Source organism: Amphiura filiformis, chromosome 8 (genome assembly GCF_039555335.1).
Source record: "Amphiura filiformis chromosome 8, Afil_fr2py, whole genome shotgun sequence".
NCBI classification, from domain to species: Eukaryota; Metazoa; Echinodermata; class Ophiuroidea; order Amphilepidida; family Amphiuridae; genus Amphiura; species Amphiura filiformis.
Window position 1 is genome coordinate 39,648,351 of NC_092635.1, and position 19,688 is coordinate 39,668,038.

At 39.3% G+C, this 19,688-nt stretch overlaps 1 protein-coding gene across 1 annotated transcript; it reads right to left on the reverse strand.

Annotated features, from left to right (window-relative positions):
- Window positions 1-5,546: 5,546 nt before the first annotated feature.
- LOC140158372 (uncharacterized) lies at window positions 5,547-19,299 on the reverse strand. The gene is made up of 5 exons (XM_072181464.1): window positions 19,174-19,299; window positions 17,127-17,277; window positions 16,570-16,695; window positions 14,466-14,695; window positions 5,547-6,286 (listed from the first exon to the last, which is right to left on the reverse strand). The coding sequence occupies exons 1-5, from the start codon at window positions 19,297-19,299 to the stop codon at window positions 6,032-6,034; spliced, it is 888 nt and encodes a 295-aa protein (XP_072037565.1). The 3' UTR covers window positions 5,547-6,031.
- Between the last annotated feature and the right edge of the window lie 389 nt (window positions 19,300-19,688).

The following is a 19,688-nucleotide window of genomic DNA, read 5'->3' on the forward strand; positions in this document are numbered from 1 at the left end:
GTTAGTGTTTGGACACACAGTGCACGGGCCCTTAAAGTTGTTGAAAGAAAAGTGGCTCAATGAGAAATCAGATATCAATTTGTTGGATTATGTCTCCAATTTTAAGCATAGGCTTAACAGAGTAACTGATATTGCCAAAGAAAACTTGAAACAGGGTCAGGCCAAAATGAAACAATGGTATGATAAACATGCCAAAGAGAGAGTGTTCAAACCAGGTGACAAAGTTCTAGTACTGTTTCCAATTCCAGGACACCCATTACAAGCCAGATATCATGGCCCATGTGAAGTAGAGTCAAAAGTGGGTGAAGTAGATTATATTATCAAGACTCCTGGTAGACGCAAGAGCAGGCAGTTATGCCACATAAATATGCTCAAAGAGTATGTTGAAAGAAGTGACAGTGGCATTCCAAAACCTGTGTGTACAGTAAAACATGCTGATAATGTAGACAAACATGCCGATGTAGACAAAATCGCCAATGTAGACAAGAGTAAAGATGACAATTCTGATGTCACATTTGACCAGGATAAAGAGCTGGAGCACAAGGAGTATAATGTAAAGTTGAACAATTCTGATGTGCTCACTAATTTGGACTCAAAGTTAGGTCATCTTTCTCAAGATCAACAAAGTCAAATTGCAAATTTGATTCACAAATTTGACAATATATTTCCTGATACGCCAAGTAGAACAAATGCTGCATTTCATGATGTAGATGTTGGTGATACAAAACCAATCAAGCAGCATCCTTACAGAGTCAATCCATTGAAAATGGAACATCTCAAAAATGAGATCAATTATATGCTAGACAATGATATCATAGAACCAAGTAGTAGTGAGTGGAGTTCACCATGTATTCTTGTTCCCAAGCCTGATGGTTCATACCGATTGGTCGCAGACATGAGAGCTGCAAATGTTCATTCAAAGACAGACTCATACCCAATTCCAAGAATTGATGATTGCATAGACAAAATTGGGAATGCAAAATTTGTTAGCAAATTTGATCTTTTGAAAGGGTACTGGCAGGTTCCACTCACAGACCGTGCCAAAGAGATTTCTGCTTTTTGTACACCATTTGGTCTTTACCAGTACAAAGTTATGCCATTCGGTTTGAAAAACGCCCCAGCAACATTTCAGAGAATGGTGAACCAAATTGTGGCAGACATAGAGGGATGTGAAGCATATGTAGATGATTTGATTGTTTACAGTCAAACTTGGGAACAACACATGGAACAACTCCATCAATTGTTTAAGAAGCTGTCTGAAGTACAGTTGACAGTCAATCTGGTAAAAAGTGAGTTTTGCCATGCCACAGTCACATACTTAGGATATGTTGTAGGTCAAGGTCAGGTGAAACCTATCAAAGCCAAAGTTGAAGCAATTGAGCAATACCCCACACCTGTAAACAAGAAGGCACTCATGAGATTTCTAGGAATGGTTGGCTATTATAGAAAGTTCTGTCCAAACTTTTCAGAGATAGCAAGTCCTTTGACTGATTTGTTAAAGAAAGATGCAAAATTCATTTGGTCAGAACAGTGTGAAAATGCTTTTCACAAAGTCAAATCTATACTCATGAGTTCACCAGTGCTTACTGCACCTGATTTTCAGAAGCAGTTCAAGTTGACTGTTGATGCCAGTGACATAGGCTGTGGAGGTGTTGTGATGCAAGAGGGTGAAGATCAAATAGATCACCCCATTTGTTACTTTTCAAGGAAATTCAACAAGCACCAGAGAAATTACTCCACAATTGAGAAGGAGTGTCTAGCATTGCTATTAGCATTGCTACATTTTGATGTGTATTTGGGTACCACAGTATACCCTGTGCTTGTTTTCACAGATCACAATCCCCTCACCTTCATCAACAGGATGAAGAACAAAAACCAAAGACTGGTGAGGTGGAGTTTGACCTTGCAAGAGTACAATCTGGACATCAAACATATTAAGGGAAAAGACAATGTAATGGCTGATGCCCTGTCCAGAATTGCATAAAACTTGACAAACAAAAATTTCCTTTAAAAGGGAAGTTGTGTGTGACAAGTAGTCACTGTGTATGATGAGTTAAATACTCAAAGTTGATAAAATGTTGAAGTTGATGTAAAAGAAGAAAACATTTAAGAAAGTTTTCATTACATTCGAACTTTCTTCTTTTAAGGGGGAGGGTGTGATGTGCCCTGAGTAATTTAATTTAATTTAATTATTTAACTTTGTTTACAAGCTGAAAGTATGTCATGAGATGGGAAAGCCCCTTGTACGTGCAAGATAATGGTGTGGAAAGTCATTTTTGGAATTCCCCAAATTATTGTAAACAAAGTCAGAGCTATGTTTGGAACTTGGAAAGCCCCAGTTCATTATTGCACCATCAGGAAAACCCCCCAGGAAGTGATGTAATGTGTAATGTGAATGTGTATAATTAATCTTGGGAAATCCCAAGATTGCAGCAATGTTGTGAAAATGTGATTGAAGTAATGGTTTATTAATAGATGATGGGTTTTTGCATGAATACTGATATAAAAAGCTGGAGACTTTTGTTGGGACTTTACAGAATGCCATGGGAGATTGAAAACTCCACATGTGTGTGATGGTCTTCGTGCTTCAAAAAAGAAGTACATTTTAACCAGTTTATATAGCCAATAATTGAGCTAATTTTAATACAGCAACGAAGAAGACAGCGAGCACACAAAAGTGCTCTTCCTCATCAAAGGATTAAAAGTTCTTCTGTCAAATTGCTGGAGTTTGCTGGGTTTGTGAAGGCCACGCATCTGTCAAGAAACAGTGGAGCTGTGTTAAAGAAACCGGTTCCCTGGAAAAAGAGTGATTGGTGAAAGAAACACCATTTTTGGAGAAAGCAGCGCAAGGAGATGTATTTGAGGAGAAAGCAGCGCAAGGAGATATATTTGTGGAGATAACAGCGCAAAGGAGATTGGAGAAAGCATCATCATTTTCGTATGAGGATTTTATACGCAAGGATTTATAAGCGCAAGTGCACACTGGTCTTCGTGAGGACAAGCTTTAATAAGGATATATTACATCAGTCGTCCAGAACATTGCAAGAACTCTAGGATCACCAACACGAAGACAGCTGGTTAAGTAGTCATAGAGTAAAACTGTCATTGTGTGATTTTATTGTATATGCGATATTGTTATTATATGTACCAATCATACTCCGTTTTCAATTAAAGACTTAGATTTTGTTAGCTTAAACAAACAGTGTATTTGTGTTGTGCATTCGTGTGAGTTCGGGAAAAAGGTGATTTTGGCCTTGAGTCAAGTACGACTCGTAACAACGGGCCTAGGTTGTTTCCATTAAAACAAAATGCTATTTAACTTGTTATTTTCCGTGTCCATGTTATTTATCTAGGCCTAACCCCATTCCCATTATTTTCTAAATCTATCCTTTCCCTTTATAGCTTCATTTTTATTAGCTGCTTAGCTTGTGATTTCCTGTTTCCTTCAGTTGTTATTTATTTTTCTTATATTTCCTGATTAGTTTCTAATTTTAACTTCTTTTTCCCTTAATTTTCCTGATTAGTTTCTTTCTTTCTTTCCCTCTTTAGTTTGCTCCTGTTTCATTTAGTTACTGCAACCATAACCCGTATAATAGGCCTACCCGTACCTTTTTGTCTTCTTCTTTTTTCTTTTTTTGTTTTTATTCATTTTGCTCCTTTCTTTCTCTTCAGTTTCTTTTGCATCGGTCTATTTTGTTCCCATGCTGCTTAGCTTGTGATTTCCGTTTCCACGTTATTCATTTATTGAGCCCTGTTCCCATGCATTATTTTATAAATCTACCATTTCTTACATTTCTCCTTTTAGTTTTGGCTTTTTTCAACATTTTATTCCCATTTTTCATATTTCCTGCTTAGTTTCTGATTTCCCGTTTGAATTTTATCTATTTAATTCTGTTCTCATTATTTTAGTTTGTTTTACATGAGTGAGTTATTTATTTATTTATTTATTTATTTATGTATTTATTTATTTATTTATTTATTTATTCTTTCATTTTTAGCTTCCTCCCTTCCTCTCGTATCCTCACGATTTTTTATCATCTTGGCGGGTAATCTCTTAACCGAATCCAGTACCATGCATATAATCCACAACCAGACCCATCCATAGGCCTACCTTTTCAGTTTTGTCTTCCTTTCTTTTCTTTTCAATTTCTCTGGCACGGAAAGTTGGTCTGTGCATATTATGCACCCCGTACTAGCGCGTCACATTTCTCAGTACGCCGACGTACTAACGCCAACGGGGTGCTGACAGTTAGTTACGGTCCGCGCTACCACTGAGTTTTGACAACAAAAATCCGGGAAAAAACCGGTTTTATCCATATTTTCACTGATTTTGAGGCCAATTCTTGGTCTTTACCGTTTTCAATCAAATAAAGTGCAATGCTTTCCCCGTATATTCCTCAATCTCCCGTATGAGTTTGGCTGTAAAACTAAACGAAGATTCATAGGCCTAGAATAAATAATAAAATTCACGCGACGTAGCCTTAATCTCTTGGCTGCCAACTTCGGTGCAGTGGCGGAAAATGGGGTGCGTAGCTCTGCGTGAGGGGCTTAAAAGCTCGTAAGATCATTCTTAAAGCGCGATGTTGTGCATCTAGATAGCCTGAATCAGCCACCTCGCAGTTGGCAGAAAACAGGGCAATGTTGCTCTGCGTATGGTTTTGTAATGGAAATATTATTACGCGGTTCACGTTGTCCTTATTACCCACAATGCCACTGCATGCGATTTTGCATAGCAACACGACAGTTTTTTATGTTATTCTCTTAGTTACCATAAATTTTTGCAAAAATGAACCTCAGATGGTTTAATGGCAATATGTACCCGATCAATGTACGAATAAATCAGAGCTGAAAGTGAAATCATCTCTGAGTCTATTCGCGAACAAGATTTAGCGACTTCCTTTTATTTATATAGATGTGACCCATTCCAGCAAAAGGTACCTTATAAGTTGTCCAGACTAATTTTTAGATATTTTTCTAGTGATTAAAGTTTGGAACAAATAAAGAAAAAGATAAGAAAATTTACTTTCTTGAATATCTTCACAATGGAAACCACAATGGTGGTTTCATTTTAGAGCTTATCTTATAGTCTGCCAAATTAGCATGAAATCTCCTTTTCTAAAAATGCTACCTCTAAATAAGCATGATAAGGTACCTTTTGCTGTAACATACAAAATGAATGCATTTTTCGACAAACTTAAATTGTGTATGTTTTTTCATACTATGAGATGTAAAGTCACTATTATTATTTCTTCAACTTGCATTAAGAATTCTATTAAATATATTGAGAATCTTCTGTTTTTCATACATGAAGGAAAAGATGTTCCTGTCAATGGTTCTTTTTATTTCACAATCCTGTCCCATGTTCTCAATGACAAACTGGAAGTAGAAGTTATTACAGGCAAAGAATAGCTAAAAAGGAATCCAGGCTCAAGCATGATCAATTTGTTGCAAAATGTTTTAATTATAAGATTTGTTTATTTCAACATGTATACATACTATTTGATAATAGAAGCTACTGTAAACATTCGCCTAATGGCGACGGCGTACATGGGTTCCTTTACCATGGGATTAAGTTCATGTACAAATAGAGAGCTCCCATCTCTAAAAAAGGCACGTTTAGTTTTTGTGTAAAATTCCAGTTATGTCAAGGGAGCCCATAGTGCCATTAGGCGCTGTACATTTACGGTATTACTGGTAAAGAACAGCTAAAAATGGAACCACACCCAAGCATGAAATTATACAGATCATTTTGTTACATTTTAATAAATATTTTAATTAGATTTGTTTATTCGAACAGGTATACTATTTGTCCATGTCAGCCTCTGTGATGAAAAATTAAAAGATTTTCATTCATGTCACAATAATACTTGTGAGAGCTTCTACTATGATCAGTTCTAAACAAAATCCAGCATATTTTTTTTATCATGTGTCATGTTTGTACTTTCTAAAGAATGTTATTCAAGATAATTATTGAAAGCGAAGACCACATTTTGAAAGAGCAACAAATGATCAGACATTGTCCGTTTGGCATTTATATTGTGCACACAGCACAGGCAAATTCACGGCCACTAACGTATGGTCCACAGGGCAGTGTACCACAATTTCCTTCCACAATGTACAGGAGTGCCCCATTAACATCACCTGCTGAACCTGCTCGTACTTCTGGTGCCTGGTCTACACACATGTACTGTGTGCGTTGTTCATGGTCATGATAACCTGCCATCAGGTAGCCATTATATTCAAGAGTCCAACGTTCAGGGCAAGCATTCTGAGCTGGAAACAGAAGCTGGAAACAATAGTGATGCAGAAAATCATTGCTATATGTGACGTGTCATGGCAGGATCGTAAATGGAGAAATAGCCAAAAATCTGCCCAGGGTGATTTTTTTCACAATTTGGGTTTGTTGCGAATTTGTGATGTTATTAATGTTAAAAATATTGTCTGATAGTTAAGTTTCAGACTGGAATATAACTGGCATCTTGTATTTTTTAAGACATTTTTCAAGGTAATTCCTACTCTCAACATTGTCAATAATATTTTTAAAGGCCGATATCTCAATTTCCAATTTTATATTACCATAACTTACGAATTCATTATCTTCGCTTAGGAATGTCCGATTTCATTGGGGAAAATGGCATTATGGAGCAAAATATCTCTAAATTTAAGATATGTAAAAACCTCAAAATTTATAAAACCTGCCCAAAAGTATCTCCTTTTGACATGACACCTCACATATGTAATGGGCTATTCTAGTTGAAAGCCATACACCACTTATAATTGAAGACGTGACCTTAATCTTCCACACAGGGAGTGTGATGGAGTCACCCATTCAGCAGTTGATTTTGAAATGGTGGAGGGTGCTGATTTTGAAAAAGTGGAATTTTTTCCAAGGGGGGAGGGGGCAATTTTGTGAAATGTTGACTTTCTTCCCCAAATTTGGACCTTTTTTGACCAAACAAGCATTAAAAAAATGATTTTTTTGGCTTGCTACGCTTGCAAATTCTTACATTCTGGACTTTTTGCATACTTTTGCAAATTGGGGGTAGGGTCGCACCCCCTGGCTACGGGCCTGGTTGCAATATTTTTATGACTGAAACCATATAGTGCAATGCAAGATTTTGTTTGGTAGTTGCAGGGGCGTAGCCAGCTTTCTTGATCGGAGGCAAAATGAAATTTTGTTACGCTGCTGAGTAGTTGGTAATCTTGTAGGTAGTAGAAGTAGTAGTAAAACTTTATTTATTCAAGGTAAACTCAATTCAGTAATACAATACTGGTCTCCCATGAGACCCTGATACCTACCTACCTACCAGTCAGCTTCATGCATTTCTGCACATGCTGCCTGGCTCAAGAGATGCTTCCAAATCCTACGGTCCAAAGCTGCAACCTCAGCCTCCTTTACAGTCCACCCTAGGTCCAGCCTTGAGATGTCTCTGTGGATGACGTCTCTCCATGATGTCTTAGGACGACCAGGTTTGCGTTTCCCATGGGTTGGCTTCCAATGATAGAGCCTCTTGGGGTGCGGTCTCCATCCATTCGTTGCAGATGGCCAAACCACTGTAGGCGGCGCTTTCTGATAACTGATGTGAGTTGGGGCTGTTTGGTCTTGGATCGAATACAGCTATTTGATATATGTTGTGACCATATCACTCGAAGAATTTTGCGTTGGCAGCGCATGTCAAAGGCATCAAGTCTAGCCTCGTCCCTCTCTGTGAGAGTCCAGCACTCAGCGGCATAAAGGAGTGTGGAGATTACACAAGCATTGTAGAACTTCAGCTTGGTCTCCATGTTGATGTTACGATCCTTCCACACCTTGTCCAGCTCTCTGAAGGCTCCTGTGGCTTTACCGATTCTGTTATTCAATTCTTTGACATTGGACCCGTCAGCACTGCAGTAGGCACCAAGGTACTTGAAATGGTCAACTACTTTGATGAGACCTTCATTGCCTAGGTGAACAGCTGGTTTTGTAACATTGGATCGGCTAATGGTCATGATCTCTGTCTTCTTATAGCTCATCTGGAGTCCTAGTTTACCGGCAGTAACACGGATGGCTTCTGTTGTCTCTGCCATCTTGACATCAGTCTCTTCAAGGAGAGCTATATCATCAGCATAATCCAGATCAGCTAACTTTTCTTCTGGATATCTTGAACTCCTCCTTGGCAATAGGATTAATCCTCTGTTGTTTTCATCAACAGCCCTCTTCATGATGAAGTCAATGGCTAAGCCAAAGAGTAATGGAGACCAGGTGTCACCCTGTCTGACTCCGGTGATGATCTTGAACCAGCTAGAAAGGGTCCCTTCTGCTTTCACTGCACATATTGTGTCCCGATATGAACTCCTTATGATGTTAATTATCTTGGGAGGTATTCCATAGATGCGGAGAATTTCCCACAGGGAGGGCCTGTGCACTGAGTCAAAAGCAGCCTTGAAGTCAATGAAATTAATGAGGCAGGGTAGCTGTTGGTCCAAACACTTCTCAATGATCTGGTTTAGGCTGAAAATTTGGTCTTGACAAGAACGGCCCTTTCTGAAGCCTGCTTGGTTGTCTCTCATTTTCAGGTCCACTTCATCTTTTATTCTCTGGAGTAGAATGGTTGAAAACACTTTTCCAGCGATGTCAATAAGGGTGATGCCTCGGTTGTTACTACAGTAGGAGAGGTCTCCCTTCTTTGGCAAGGGTAGTATTATGCCTTTCCCCACTCTGCTGGTGTAACCTCGTTCTTCCATACATGCTGGCAAATACGGAGCAACCATTCTCTGATGACATCTCCGCCATCCTTTAGGATTTCGTGAGTGATATTGTCTACTCCTGGAGCTTTGTTTCGTTTTAAAAGACCAAGGGCTTTATCAACCTCCTCCCTAACTGGTGGATCCATATTGATGTTTAGTTCTTCTGCTTGGGTGAAGACAGAGAAATCTATGGTTTCCTCAGGTTCATCAGCATTGAGAAGACCTTTGAAGTACTCGGACCATCTCTGAAGTCGTGCAGCTTCATCCTTGATGATGTTGCCATTGACATCTCTTATCTGAGATGCTCTCCTGGAGGTTTTTCCAATTAAGATGTTCTTCATTTGATATACTTCTCTCATGTTGTTACTTCTGGCAGCAGACTCAAGATCATCAGCAATCTTACTGTACCATGCTTTCTTATCATTCCTTAGACTTGCTCTTGTCTGCCTATTGAGCTCCCTGATAGTCACTGCCAAGTGATGGTTTGGCTCTCTTTCTCCTTGATATCAAATCCCTAGATTCAGAGGAAATCCATTCTTCTTGCTTCCCTTTCCTGTATCCGAGATGTTCTCTTGCTGCCGAGTTCACAGTATCAGTGAAGTTGGCCCACTCTTCGTTAATATCGGAGGTATCGTCCAATTCAGCAAGGATGTTGAATTTGCCGCCAATTGTAGCATTGAAGCTTGCAAGTATGTCTCTGTTTGACAGGTTTGAGGAGTTGAACTTCAACTGCTTCTTCTGTTGTTTCAGGACTGCCAGAGATAAGCGGACGGTTGTGATAGCAAGGTTGTGATCGCCTCCAACATCAGCCCCTCTGTATACTTTAACATCTTTCAAAGAGTTTCTCCATTTTCTGTTAACCAAGGTGTGGTCAATCTGGTTCACTGTTTTACCATCTGGAGAGTTCCAAGTCAGCTTGTGGATGTTCTTGTGCGGAAAAAGTGAGGAGCCAACAATAAGGTCATGTGCGAGGCAGAAAGTCAGAAGTCTGATGCCATTGTCGTTTAGGGCCCCTTCAGCATGGCAGCCAAGTGCAGGTTTCCATGTATTCACATCATCTCCCAGTTGAGCATTCATGTCCCCGACTACAAGTTGTATGTCATGTTTAGGGATGTTTGATACCACATCATCCAGTTGGTTATAGAAGGCATCCTTATTTGCAGTATCACCAGGACGGGTTTCACTGTTGGTAGGAGCATAGCATACTACTATGGTGAGTTTCACATGCTTGCAGTTGAATCTTGCTATGAGCAGCCTGTCAGAAATGCATTCATATGACAGCAGGGATTTTGCAGCTGTGGGATAACAAAAGGCCGACGGTTTCTCTCTTCTGCTGGTGTCTGGACCGGAGTGTATGATCTCCCAATTCTTGTGTCTACTCCTTCCTTGGCCTGGCCAGTGCAGTTCTGTCAGAGCGACTAAGTCCAACTTATATCTATCACATTCATCAATCAGCACATCGATCTTTCCTGGGGCATTGAGGCCCTGAACGTTCCAGTTTCCTATCTTGAGTTTGGTTTTTGTGATGTTTATTGAAGTTGTTTCTTTTGGGTTGTACCTAGTCTTCCTCCCTCTCATCGAGTTAGTGGCTTCCCTGGAGGGGCTTTCACCACTACCCTTCATATGGACTGGTTTAGTCTGAGGTGGCTTTTCGGTACGAGTTTTGGTAGTTTTCTTTTGTCAGGTTTCGTAGTGAATAGGTTTTTACACTGGATGGGACACTAGCCTGTCGCAATAACCTATGCCTGGATGATGTATTTGAAGAATACACCTTGGTTAGGGGAATCCAGATAGGCTGCTCCCCTTTGGACACTGTGGTAGTTAGAAACGAGCTGTTATCAATGTGTCCTTACTCACATAATCACGAAAACAAGGGGGAACCCTTGTTGGTTTAAATTAGGGTTTTCCTTCCCATACCCAGAGCCCCGTCTGTTTCCTCAGGCCGCAAAGCCTGAGTTATCCGACTGGTACCAGCTAGGAGGTGGGGTTGAGTTGCAAGCAGAGTGGCGATTATGGACAAGTGGGCTGATGGAATTGCCACCTGTACATACAGCTGGGAGAGTTAAAGTGAAATTAGAATGAAGAAGAGTATAAAGGGGGAAGGCATGCAAGGAGAAATGCAGGGGTGAAATAAAACAGAGGTGAAAAATAAAGAGGAAAGCAAGCTGGAATTGCGCTTCTACAAGCCATATACCAGGCAAATGATACAAAACAAAAATGTAGCATTTTTACACTTAAAGTGTTTGGAAGGGTATCAGACAGATTGGGAGTTTTTGAGGATGCCATTATTGTTGTGAACAGCTAGAATACGTTGTAGGCAATAAGTTTTTTTTGTGTGTTTTTTTTAATAAGATTATTTGTTACGTTTTTTGCTTTGCTTGCTATCTTCTGAAGATTGCATTTAGAGCCTAAGCTAAAAACATTAAATCTGTTCAAAACCTCCTTTCTTTATTTTGTTATGTTTGATGATTTGTTTTTTACTATCTACTGAAGATAGCGATTACGGCAGGTTTATATAAGACAAAAGATCATTTCTACATTTATCATTTTGATTGGTCAATTAGTATAGCCGCGAGCCGTACTGAATCATCATCTCTTTTTCAAATATCAGGCATGTTGTGCATTTTTTTTCTTCTTCTTCATTCCTGATAATTTTTGCTATATATTAAGTGCCGTTTTAAATTTTGATAAGCTTTGTCATTTCTTTATAGCTTTGCATTCAGCCTATTGGCTATTTTTTTCTAAGAGCGCGCCTAGCTAGAACGCGTGTTAGGCAATGCTTTTTTTTAAATATTATTATTTTTCATGTTTTTTGCTTTGCTTGCTATCTTCTGAAGATAGCATTTAGAGCCCAAAAAAAAAAATTAATCTGTTCAAAACCTCTTTTCGTATCTTTTTTTTAATGTTTGATGATTTTTTGTTACTATCTACTGAAGATAGCAATTATGGCGGGCTTATATAAGACAAAAGATCATTTCTACATTTATCATCTTGATCGGTCAATTAGTATAGCTGCGAGCCGTACTGAATCATCATCTCTTTTTCAAATCAGTCATGTTGTGCATTTTTGTTTCTTATTTTTTCCCTTCACGTTCCTGATAATCTTTGCTATATAAGTGCCGTTTTAAATTTTGATAAGCTTCGTCATTTTAGCATTTCTTTATAGCTTTGCATTCGGCCTATTGGCTATTTTTTTCTAAGAGCTCGCCTAGCTAGAACGCGTGTTAGGCAATGCTTTTTTTTTTAATATTATTATTTTTCATGTTTTTTGCTTTGCTTGCTATCTTCTGAAGATAGCAAGCCCTGAGCCCACAAAAAACAATTAATCTGTTCAAAACCTCTTTTCGTATCTTTTTTTTAATGTTTGATGATTTTTGTTACTATCTACTGAAGACAGTAATTATGGCAGGCTTATATAAGACAAAAGATCATTTCTACATTTATCATTTTGATCGGTCAATTAGTATAGCTGCGAGCCGTACTGAATCATCTTCTCTTTTTCAAATATCAGTCATGTTGTGCATTTTTGTTTCTTATTTTTTCCCTTCACGTTCCTGATAATCTTTGCTATATAAGTGCCGTTTTAAATTTTGATAAGCTTCGTCATTTTAGCATTTCTTTATAGCTTTGCATTCGGCCTATTGGCTATTTTTGCTGAACCATGAAATGGTATCAGCCTATAAGAGTGAATGTTACTAGCTTACTTACTAGCTTACTTACTAGCTTACTAAGTTACTAAGTTACTAGCTTACTAACTGACTAACCATTTGGTCTGAAATGGACATATCTCTAAATGCCACGAAGGTATGACCCCATGAGTGGTGTCATATGAAAGAGGCAAACATATAATGAATATAATAAAAATATTTCCAAACGTCGGAGGTCATCCAGGGGTCACAGGGGTCAAAAAAGGTCATTTTAAGCGAAAATGCTCCGATTTAGCTTAAATTTAAATGCAATGATCCTTATGACATTCTAAACATGTTTAAAACATTTAAAAAAATTATTTAAGGTCATGAAGGTGTCATAAAGGGGTCAAAGGTCAAGGTTCTCAAAATGCTCCAATTGAGCTGAAATTTAAGTGCAATGATCCTTATGACATTCTAAACATTTAAAAAATATTTTAAGATTCATTTAAGGTCATTAAGGGGTCATAAAGGGGTCAAAGGTCAATTTTCCAAAATTCTCCGATTGAGCTGAAATTTAAACGCAATGATCCTTATGACATTCTAAACATGTTGAATATATATTTTAATTCAGTTAAGGGTGCATGCCACTAAATCCGCGTGTGAAGCGGTTTCCGGTAAAAGTTTATCACGACTATAGTCCCAACTTTGCATAAAAAATGTGCAAAATCGGTACAATATTAACAATTTTAGTGTTGCAAATCGTGTTTTGCTAGAACTTGTGAATGTGATCTCTACTAATTTGAACAGAAAACGCGAAAATTTGAGTGATGTTTACGATGATGAGCGCATGAACACACGAGGTCAAAACGCGGTTAGCAGTCGGACGTAAACACGGGAAAATCGGGTTTTTTATATAGCGCTATTTTTCTCAAAAAGTAGACCTAAAATATGGTGTCATTTTCAGATATGTTATGCAGAATTTTGTTCTGATTAAGATGATATCAAATATATATTTCAAAGTAAGACGTAACTCGACTTATAGCCTAAAACGTGACCCCTATTTTGCACGTAAAGTCTATGGAAAGCTATTTTGTGGCATGTACCCTTAAGGTCATTAAGGGGCAATAAAGGGGTCAAAGGTCAAGTTTTCAAAATGCTTCAATTGAGCTGAAATTTAAATGCAATGATCCTTATGACATTCTTAACATGTTTTAAATATTTTGAAATTCATATAAGGTCATTAAGGGGGTCATACAGAGGTCAAAAGTATATTATATTCTTTAATTTTCCTCTTTCATTTACACCACTCGGATGGTCATACCTTCGTAGCATTTCGAGATTATGTCCATTTCAGACTCCGGGTGACAGTGGTATAGGCCTACCACAATATACTGCCGAAGCCACATGGTTCAGCTATGGTGCGGTTATCGCTCTAGTTTCTAAGAGCGCGCCCAGCTAGAACGCGTGTTAGGCAATGTTTTTTTTTTTAATATTAATATTTTTCATATTTTTTACTTTGCTTGCTATCTTCTGAAGAAAGTATTTAGAGCCCACAAAAAAATATATAATCTGTTCAAAACCTCTTTTCTTATATTTATACATATATCTTTTCTATGGGAGTGATCGTTATTTACGACAGGGATAATGGGCATTTTGTGGGGAGGGGAACGCGAATTTTTTTTAAATCTTGAGGGGGAGAACGCGATTTTTTTTGTTGAACCAGGAGGGGGATTGTTAAGTTTTAAATGGAGAAATATGGGGAAACAAGGGGGGAATCCGAAAATTTTGAGCGGATGCGAGGGGGAACTTTAAATTTTAAATTTTGATATTAAGCTTCGTCAAAATTGCAGAAATTTTACTGATTTTGTGCATTTGATTTATAAAAATGTGATAAATTCGCAGTCGTATTTAGGTGAAAAAAGAACAGAGAAGTAGTCGGTGTGAGGAGGAGGATTGCAGCAAAAGGGTGGGGTGAAGCATTATAAACTTGTGTCATCGAAGGATAAGGGCGCTAAATAATCGGGTCAGTGTGAGATGATCAGGGTTGTGGGTTTTGCCCATCCCTATCTAATATTAAATTTGCATGCAGTAGGCCCTATGCAGTATTACCTCAACACCTCGAGTTGGTACTCTGCACACCACACACGGCATATCATGATTATGAATAACTTCTGCATTATCGTGAGAGAAAGGATCATAAGCCAAGTCATACTCCACGCCGTAGATGTAAGCTTTTGAATTCCAACCGTCAGCGTAATTGGACCACGATGGTTCCAATGGCAAGCACGTGATTTCTGAGCTACCTCCTTTATGTGCGTACCAACTTCCTGCAGCAAGTCCTATAAAAATATCAAACAATTTTATACAGACCGGCAATGAAAATATCAGTTTGAAAATCTATCTTTAAATATGTTAAAGAAAAGAAGACTACAGAGCAGAACTCGCTCTGTAGCAAAAAGGTTCTAGGTCCTCCATGTTATTCATGTATACGGCCGTTTTGTCGACTCAAATCCTGTTTTGTTGACCCCAAATGTTCTCGCATGCGCTTTTAAAATGATCCAATATCGGAAGGGGATAGAGACTAAAATTATTGTTTCAATAACCAAATTTCTATTGCAAAACAATCTCATGCCCCCATGAACATAATTTATATTTCACTATTCTATGACGCATTGCAATTTGCCGACGAGCGCATGATGAGCGCACTTACTGTTTGCTGACAATATCTACGAAAGGGGGGAGGGGTGTTATCTTGTCAGAATTGGACAGGACAGTCACATATCTTAACAAATGGTGATTAGACCTTGTTACTCTGGTGAAACAAACGAGAATGGGGAGCCTAGAAACGTGTTTGGACCTGGATGCATACTGGTGCGTATTGAATGAATCCTTGATCATCAACAGTAAGTGAGTAAACTCCTTGCGGAATTGTAGAGCGTGGAGCTGGATTCTGACCATCGCATACGCAGTATACTACTTACCACCAGTCTGCGAACCACCAAAGGGAAACCATGCAAAAGGCCAAAGTACATCTGGAAGAAGTTACAAGATGAAGATGCTGACACTAAAACCAAATTTCAGACTGAGCTTTACAACCAAATTCAGATTACTCCAGTGCGACAATACCTCAACACCAATCACTGAGAGGTACATGTATGATCAGTTTGAGAAGGCTTTTGAAGATGTGGCAGAGGAGGTGGCTGGAAAGCCAAATCTCTGTCGGATGCTATAGGTTTCAGACAAGACTCTGAAGTTGAGAGAGGACAGACATGCAGCAAAGAAGAGGTACCTGTTTGTAAAACTCGGTAGTCGAGAGAAACTTGGAGAAGGCTCAATAACAGCCTGAATGAGTCCTGGAATGTGTCTTACATGTCTGGTGAACTTGCTTCGCTAACTACAAAAGCAGATGTGTGGTCTACAGGAAGCTCATAAAAAATGGTGACTATAACACCACCTGGAAAATCATCCATAACATCTCCGCTCAGAAGTACAGACGATTTAACCAAAAAGTGAAGAAGCGTGGTGGATTTGCCCCATCCAGTGACAAGAAAGAGTTGAGAGAGTACTTTTCCACCTTGCTCAATAATGCCAGTGGATCTAAACTAACATTAGATCTTCCACTACCTGCTCATCTGGACATAACTTTTGTGTTGAGCCACCCACACTTGAGGAAACGAGAGATGCCATCCAGAGCATGGAAAACAACAAACCTAATAGGCTGAATTGTGCGATTATCTCAGAGGCACTCCAAAGTGCCGGGAAGTTACCAATAATCCTCTCACCATAAGATTGATTGACTTTAAGAAGGCTTTTGATTCAATCGACAGGAATGTCCTGTTTTCAATTCTACGTCACTACCATGACTATGGTATTTCAGAGCCCTTGGTCAATGCTCAAGGTGTACTTAACAGCAAAATCCAAGAGTGATGTTATGGTAGATGGTAACACCTATCCATTCCAGGTATCCACCGGGGTACTGCAGGGGGATGTTTTGGTCCCATTCTTGTTCAATCGTATCAGTAACATATCTTCGTCAGTCAATTGCCAAGATTATTATAATGATCTGGATTTTGCTAACGATATTATTTTGCTTGAATCTTACGGACATTATTACACAATTTTAAAAAGAGATTGATATGCTATACATTTTTCTCAACTTTTCTGATTCAATTTTAGGAATGATAGAGAATTAGAGATAATTATGATGTCTCACCTTTGTATACTTCTTGTGCTCCAGAATCAGGGCACGTTGTACGTCCCCACCGTACGTAGGTTGTTCCACCTGCTAAAACACTAGCGACATTAGCAGCACTTCCATTCAATGTTTGCGAAAAAGCACCTATTATGAAGTTAGAAAACATACGTTAACATCATCATAAATAGAAAGGTTTCTTTGAGAGCCAGAATGAGAGTCAGTGTATATACAGAAAATTATTATTCTGTCAAAATTACGTCAGTACAATAATAATTACAACTCTTATTTTCCGAATGAGGGTCAATTACTTGAGCCGTGAGAAGAGTGCCATTAGAATAGTAGACCTTTAGAAATGAAGTTTTCTTGTACTTGAAGCAAAGATATTCAAAACTGCTTCAAATCAAGCAAGTGAGAATTTGACAGGCATGAATTGTTTATAGCTATTTCTGTTTAAGTAGGTTGAACATTAGAGTTTATACTCTGGTCGCAAATATTGGCAATTGAATTATTGACGTATTTTTCTTTTGTTGCACATAATAAAAAATTGGACCGTAGGACACATTGCCATGCCATACCTGTGGAATATTCAAAAGCAAGACGTGGTATATCATCGAATTGTATAGAGCATGGTTCGCCTTTGACCCCCGGAGGCCCAGCCTTTCCGCGCTCCCCTTTCATTCCGTCCGGCCCTGGATTGCCTCTATGTCCACGTCCACCTTCGTCACCCTTTGAAACAAAAACAAAATGATTACTTTATTTACGTAAGTTAGAAGAGAAATAACCAGATGGGCCGATAAAGCTCCGTGTGCAAGTACAGATTATAGAAAGAAGATAACCGATGAACCTCAGAACAAGCTTCAAATTAAGCAGGCACCCAGGAGCCATTTACCCAATGGTCATATCATTTTGCCTCCTGCCCCACTCCAAAATCATGTGAACCAGGCTCTACATTATTTTTTTTAAATAAAGCCTAGTAGTTAAAGCATGTTTTGTATTTAATGTGTACAATTGAAATTTAAATGACTCTTGGCTCTAAAATGGCTCCTGGTTCACTAGATAATCACAAGACCAGGAGCTGCTTTTTCCAAATGTGTGGCTCCTGGTCCAGATCTGTTTAGTTTGAGGCTTGCCTCTGAGCTTCATAGCTTTTCATAAAGGCAACCAGCACAAGCAATATCTGAATATTCACGGGTCGGTGCAGTACCCCGGATTTGGGGCTGCAACCTTTGGGCTGCATGTCCAGTTTGGTAAAAGATCGGCCCATGCATCCATGCTAAGAAGATTGATCCAGCCCGCATCAAATTCACCTGCCGTCTGACACACTGTATGTCTTAGACCAACATCAGCAGAATGCCATATACATACTACGTGGTATAGCGCCACCGGATATCAGTCGTAGTTCAGCAGAGAACGTCATCACCAGACCACAGATGAGCAATAACCCTCTATTCGGCTAAGGCAGTTGATCGCAAAGTATCTGGGCTGGCACCACGTCTTGTTCCAGTAAGTTGCCGACAATGCTGTGTCTTGCACAGACTTTAAGCTCTTGTCTTCTCGACATGGATCTTGAAGGTGAGGTAACGATCTAGGGTGACACCTAGATACATTGGGTGATCGCTGTTTTCAAGGGGAATACCACTTACCAGACCAGGTGACATTAATTTGGCGTTTGGCTTCTCGATTGCGCCAATAAAAACCAATATCTGTGTCATTTATGGGTTTGCACGGAGATGGTTCTCTTCGTAGTAGGGTGTCATTTCGTTGAGAGCATTTGTGAGTCTTTTCCACAGCAGTGAAGTCACTGTCTTGGGTAGCTACGCCAAGGTCATCTCTGGATATAATGAAGCGTCATGTACCCTCACTACTTGTTGGGTCGCTTATGTAGATGTTGAGGAGTAGTGGTGCAAGCATGCGTCCCTGTGGTAGACCATGCTTGAGTTTTCGCTGTCTGCTCCTCTTACCACTCAGTTCAACGAAGAAGAACCAGTCTTCTCAAGCATACTTTTAATCAGTTATGTTAGATGAATGTCCTTGATAAACTCCAGGATCTTATGTAGAAGGCATCTATGGTTAACTGTGTCGTAAGCAGCGGAGAGATCGACGTACACTACACCGGTTTCTTTCCCTTGTCAAAACCATCTTCGATGTGCTGGGTGAGGTTGAGTACTTGGAGGAAGTTGAGTACTTGGGGAGGGGGAACCAACTTGCTCTGAGATGAGGAGTTCATCAATAACAGGTCCAACTCTGTTAAGGATCAGGCTTTTGAAGAACTTCTAATAATAATGCGACTCGGAAGTGAGATAGGCTTGTAGTTCTTTGGAATTGATGGATCGTTCCCGGGTTTTAGGAGCGCCAGTACATGTGTTTTCTTCCAGATCTTGGTACCAGGCAGTTTGTGGGTGGACAAGCAGCGGTTATACAACTGTAGCAGCAACAGGTCCAAGTTCTTAATCGGCTCTGGTAAGATGTTATCTAGTGACTTGTCCAATTGCTTTTGCTAGTTTCAATGATGAGATAACCTTTACCAGCTCTTCCATAGTCATGGGTCGAGTGTGACAAGGGTCTTTGCTGTACTTTTTACGGTCTAGTTAGATTTTATTTTCATCTTTCCACTTTTTTTACATTTGCTGGTACCAACTTGATTTGCAGTGACTTTGAGCTGTCATGTTTACATGGTTTAGGTGGTGTTTTGGGGTCATTACCGAGTTGTCGAATGGTTGACCATGCTTTCTTGCTGTTCTTTGACATATTGGGTTATTCTAGTAGAGCTTGTCAGGTGTTACGATGCTCAAGATATATGCTTTCCATCACTTTCTCGCCTACTTCAGTTGTTTCTTCACAGTGAGGACCTTCTTCAACATTATATTATACTCTTCATAGAGCTGTGAGCTTTCCTTGGGGAGTTCAGGTATATATTACACTCTGCAACCCTGTGGAACATTTCTTCTCGCCGTCGTCTTCATTAGTTCTGCAAAGCGGTCGTAGTTGCTTAATATTTGATGCAATACGTTTGATGTTCTGGCACCAACTCGTCGGAGAACCTTCCAATCTACTTTCTTGTAATTGAAGCGCTGGTTGGTCTTACAGCTGCATTGACTTGGATGCCAATAGGTCAGTGTTGGCTTGATGGGATAGGG

Excerpts from the sequence above, each read along its gene's own strand:
- LOC140158372 (XM_072181464.1), bottom strand. The coding sequence starts at position 19,299 with ATGTCAAAGAACAGCAAGAAAGCATGGTCAACCATTCGACAACTCGGT. Across the intron at positions 17,278-19,173 it reads TCAAGTTGGTACCAGCAAAT|GGTGACGAAGGTGGACGTGG; the intron begins GTAAAAAAAGTG and ends TTTGTTTCAAAG. Across the intron at positions 14,696-16,569 it reads AGCACAAGAAGTATACAAAG|GACTTGCTGCAGGAAGTTGG; the intron begins GTGAGACATCAT and ends ATATTTTTATAG.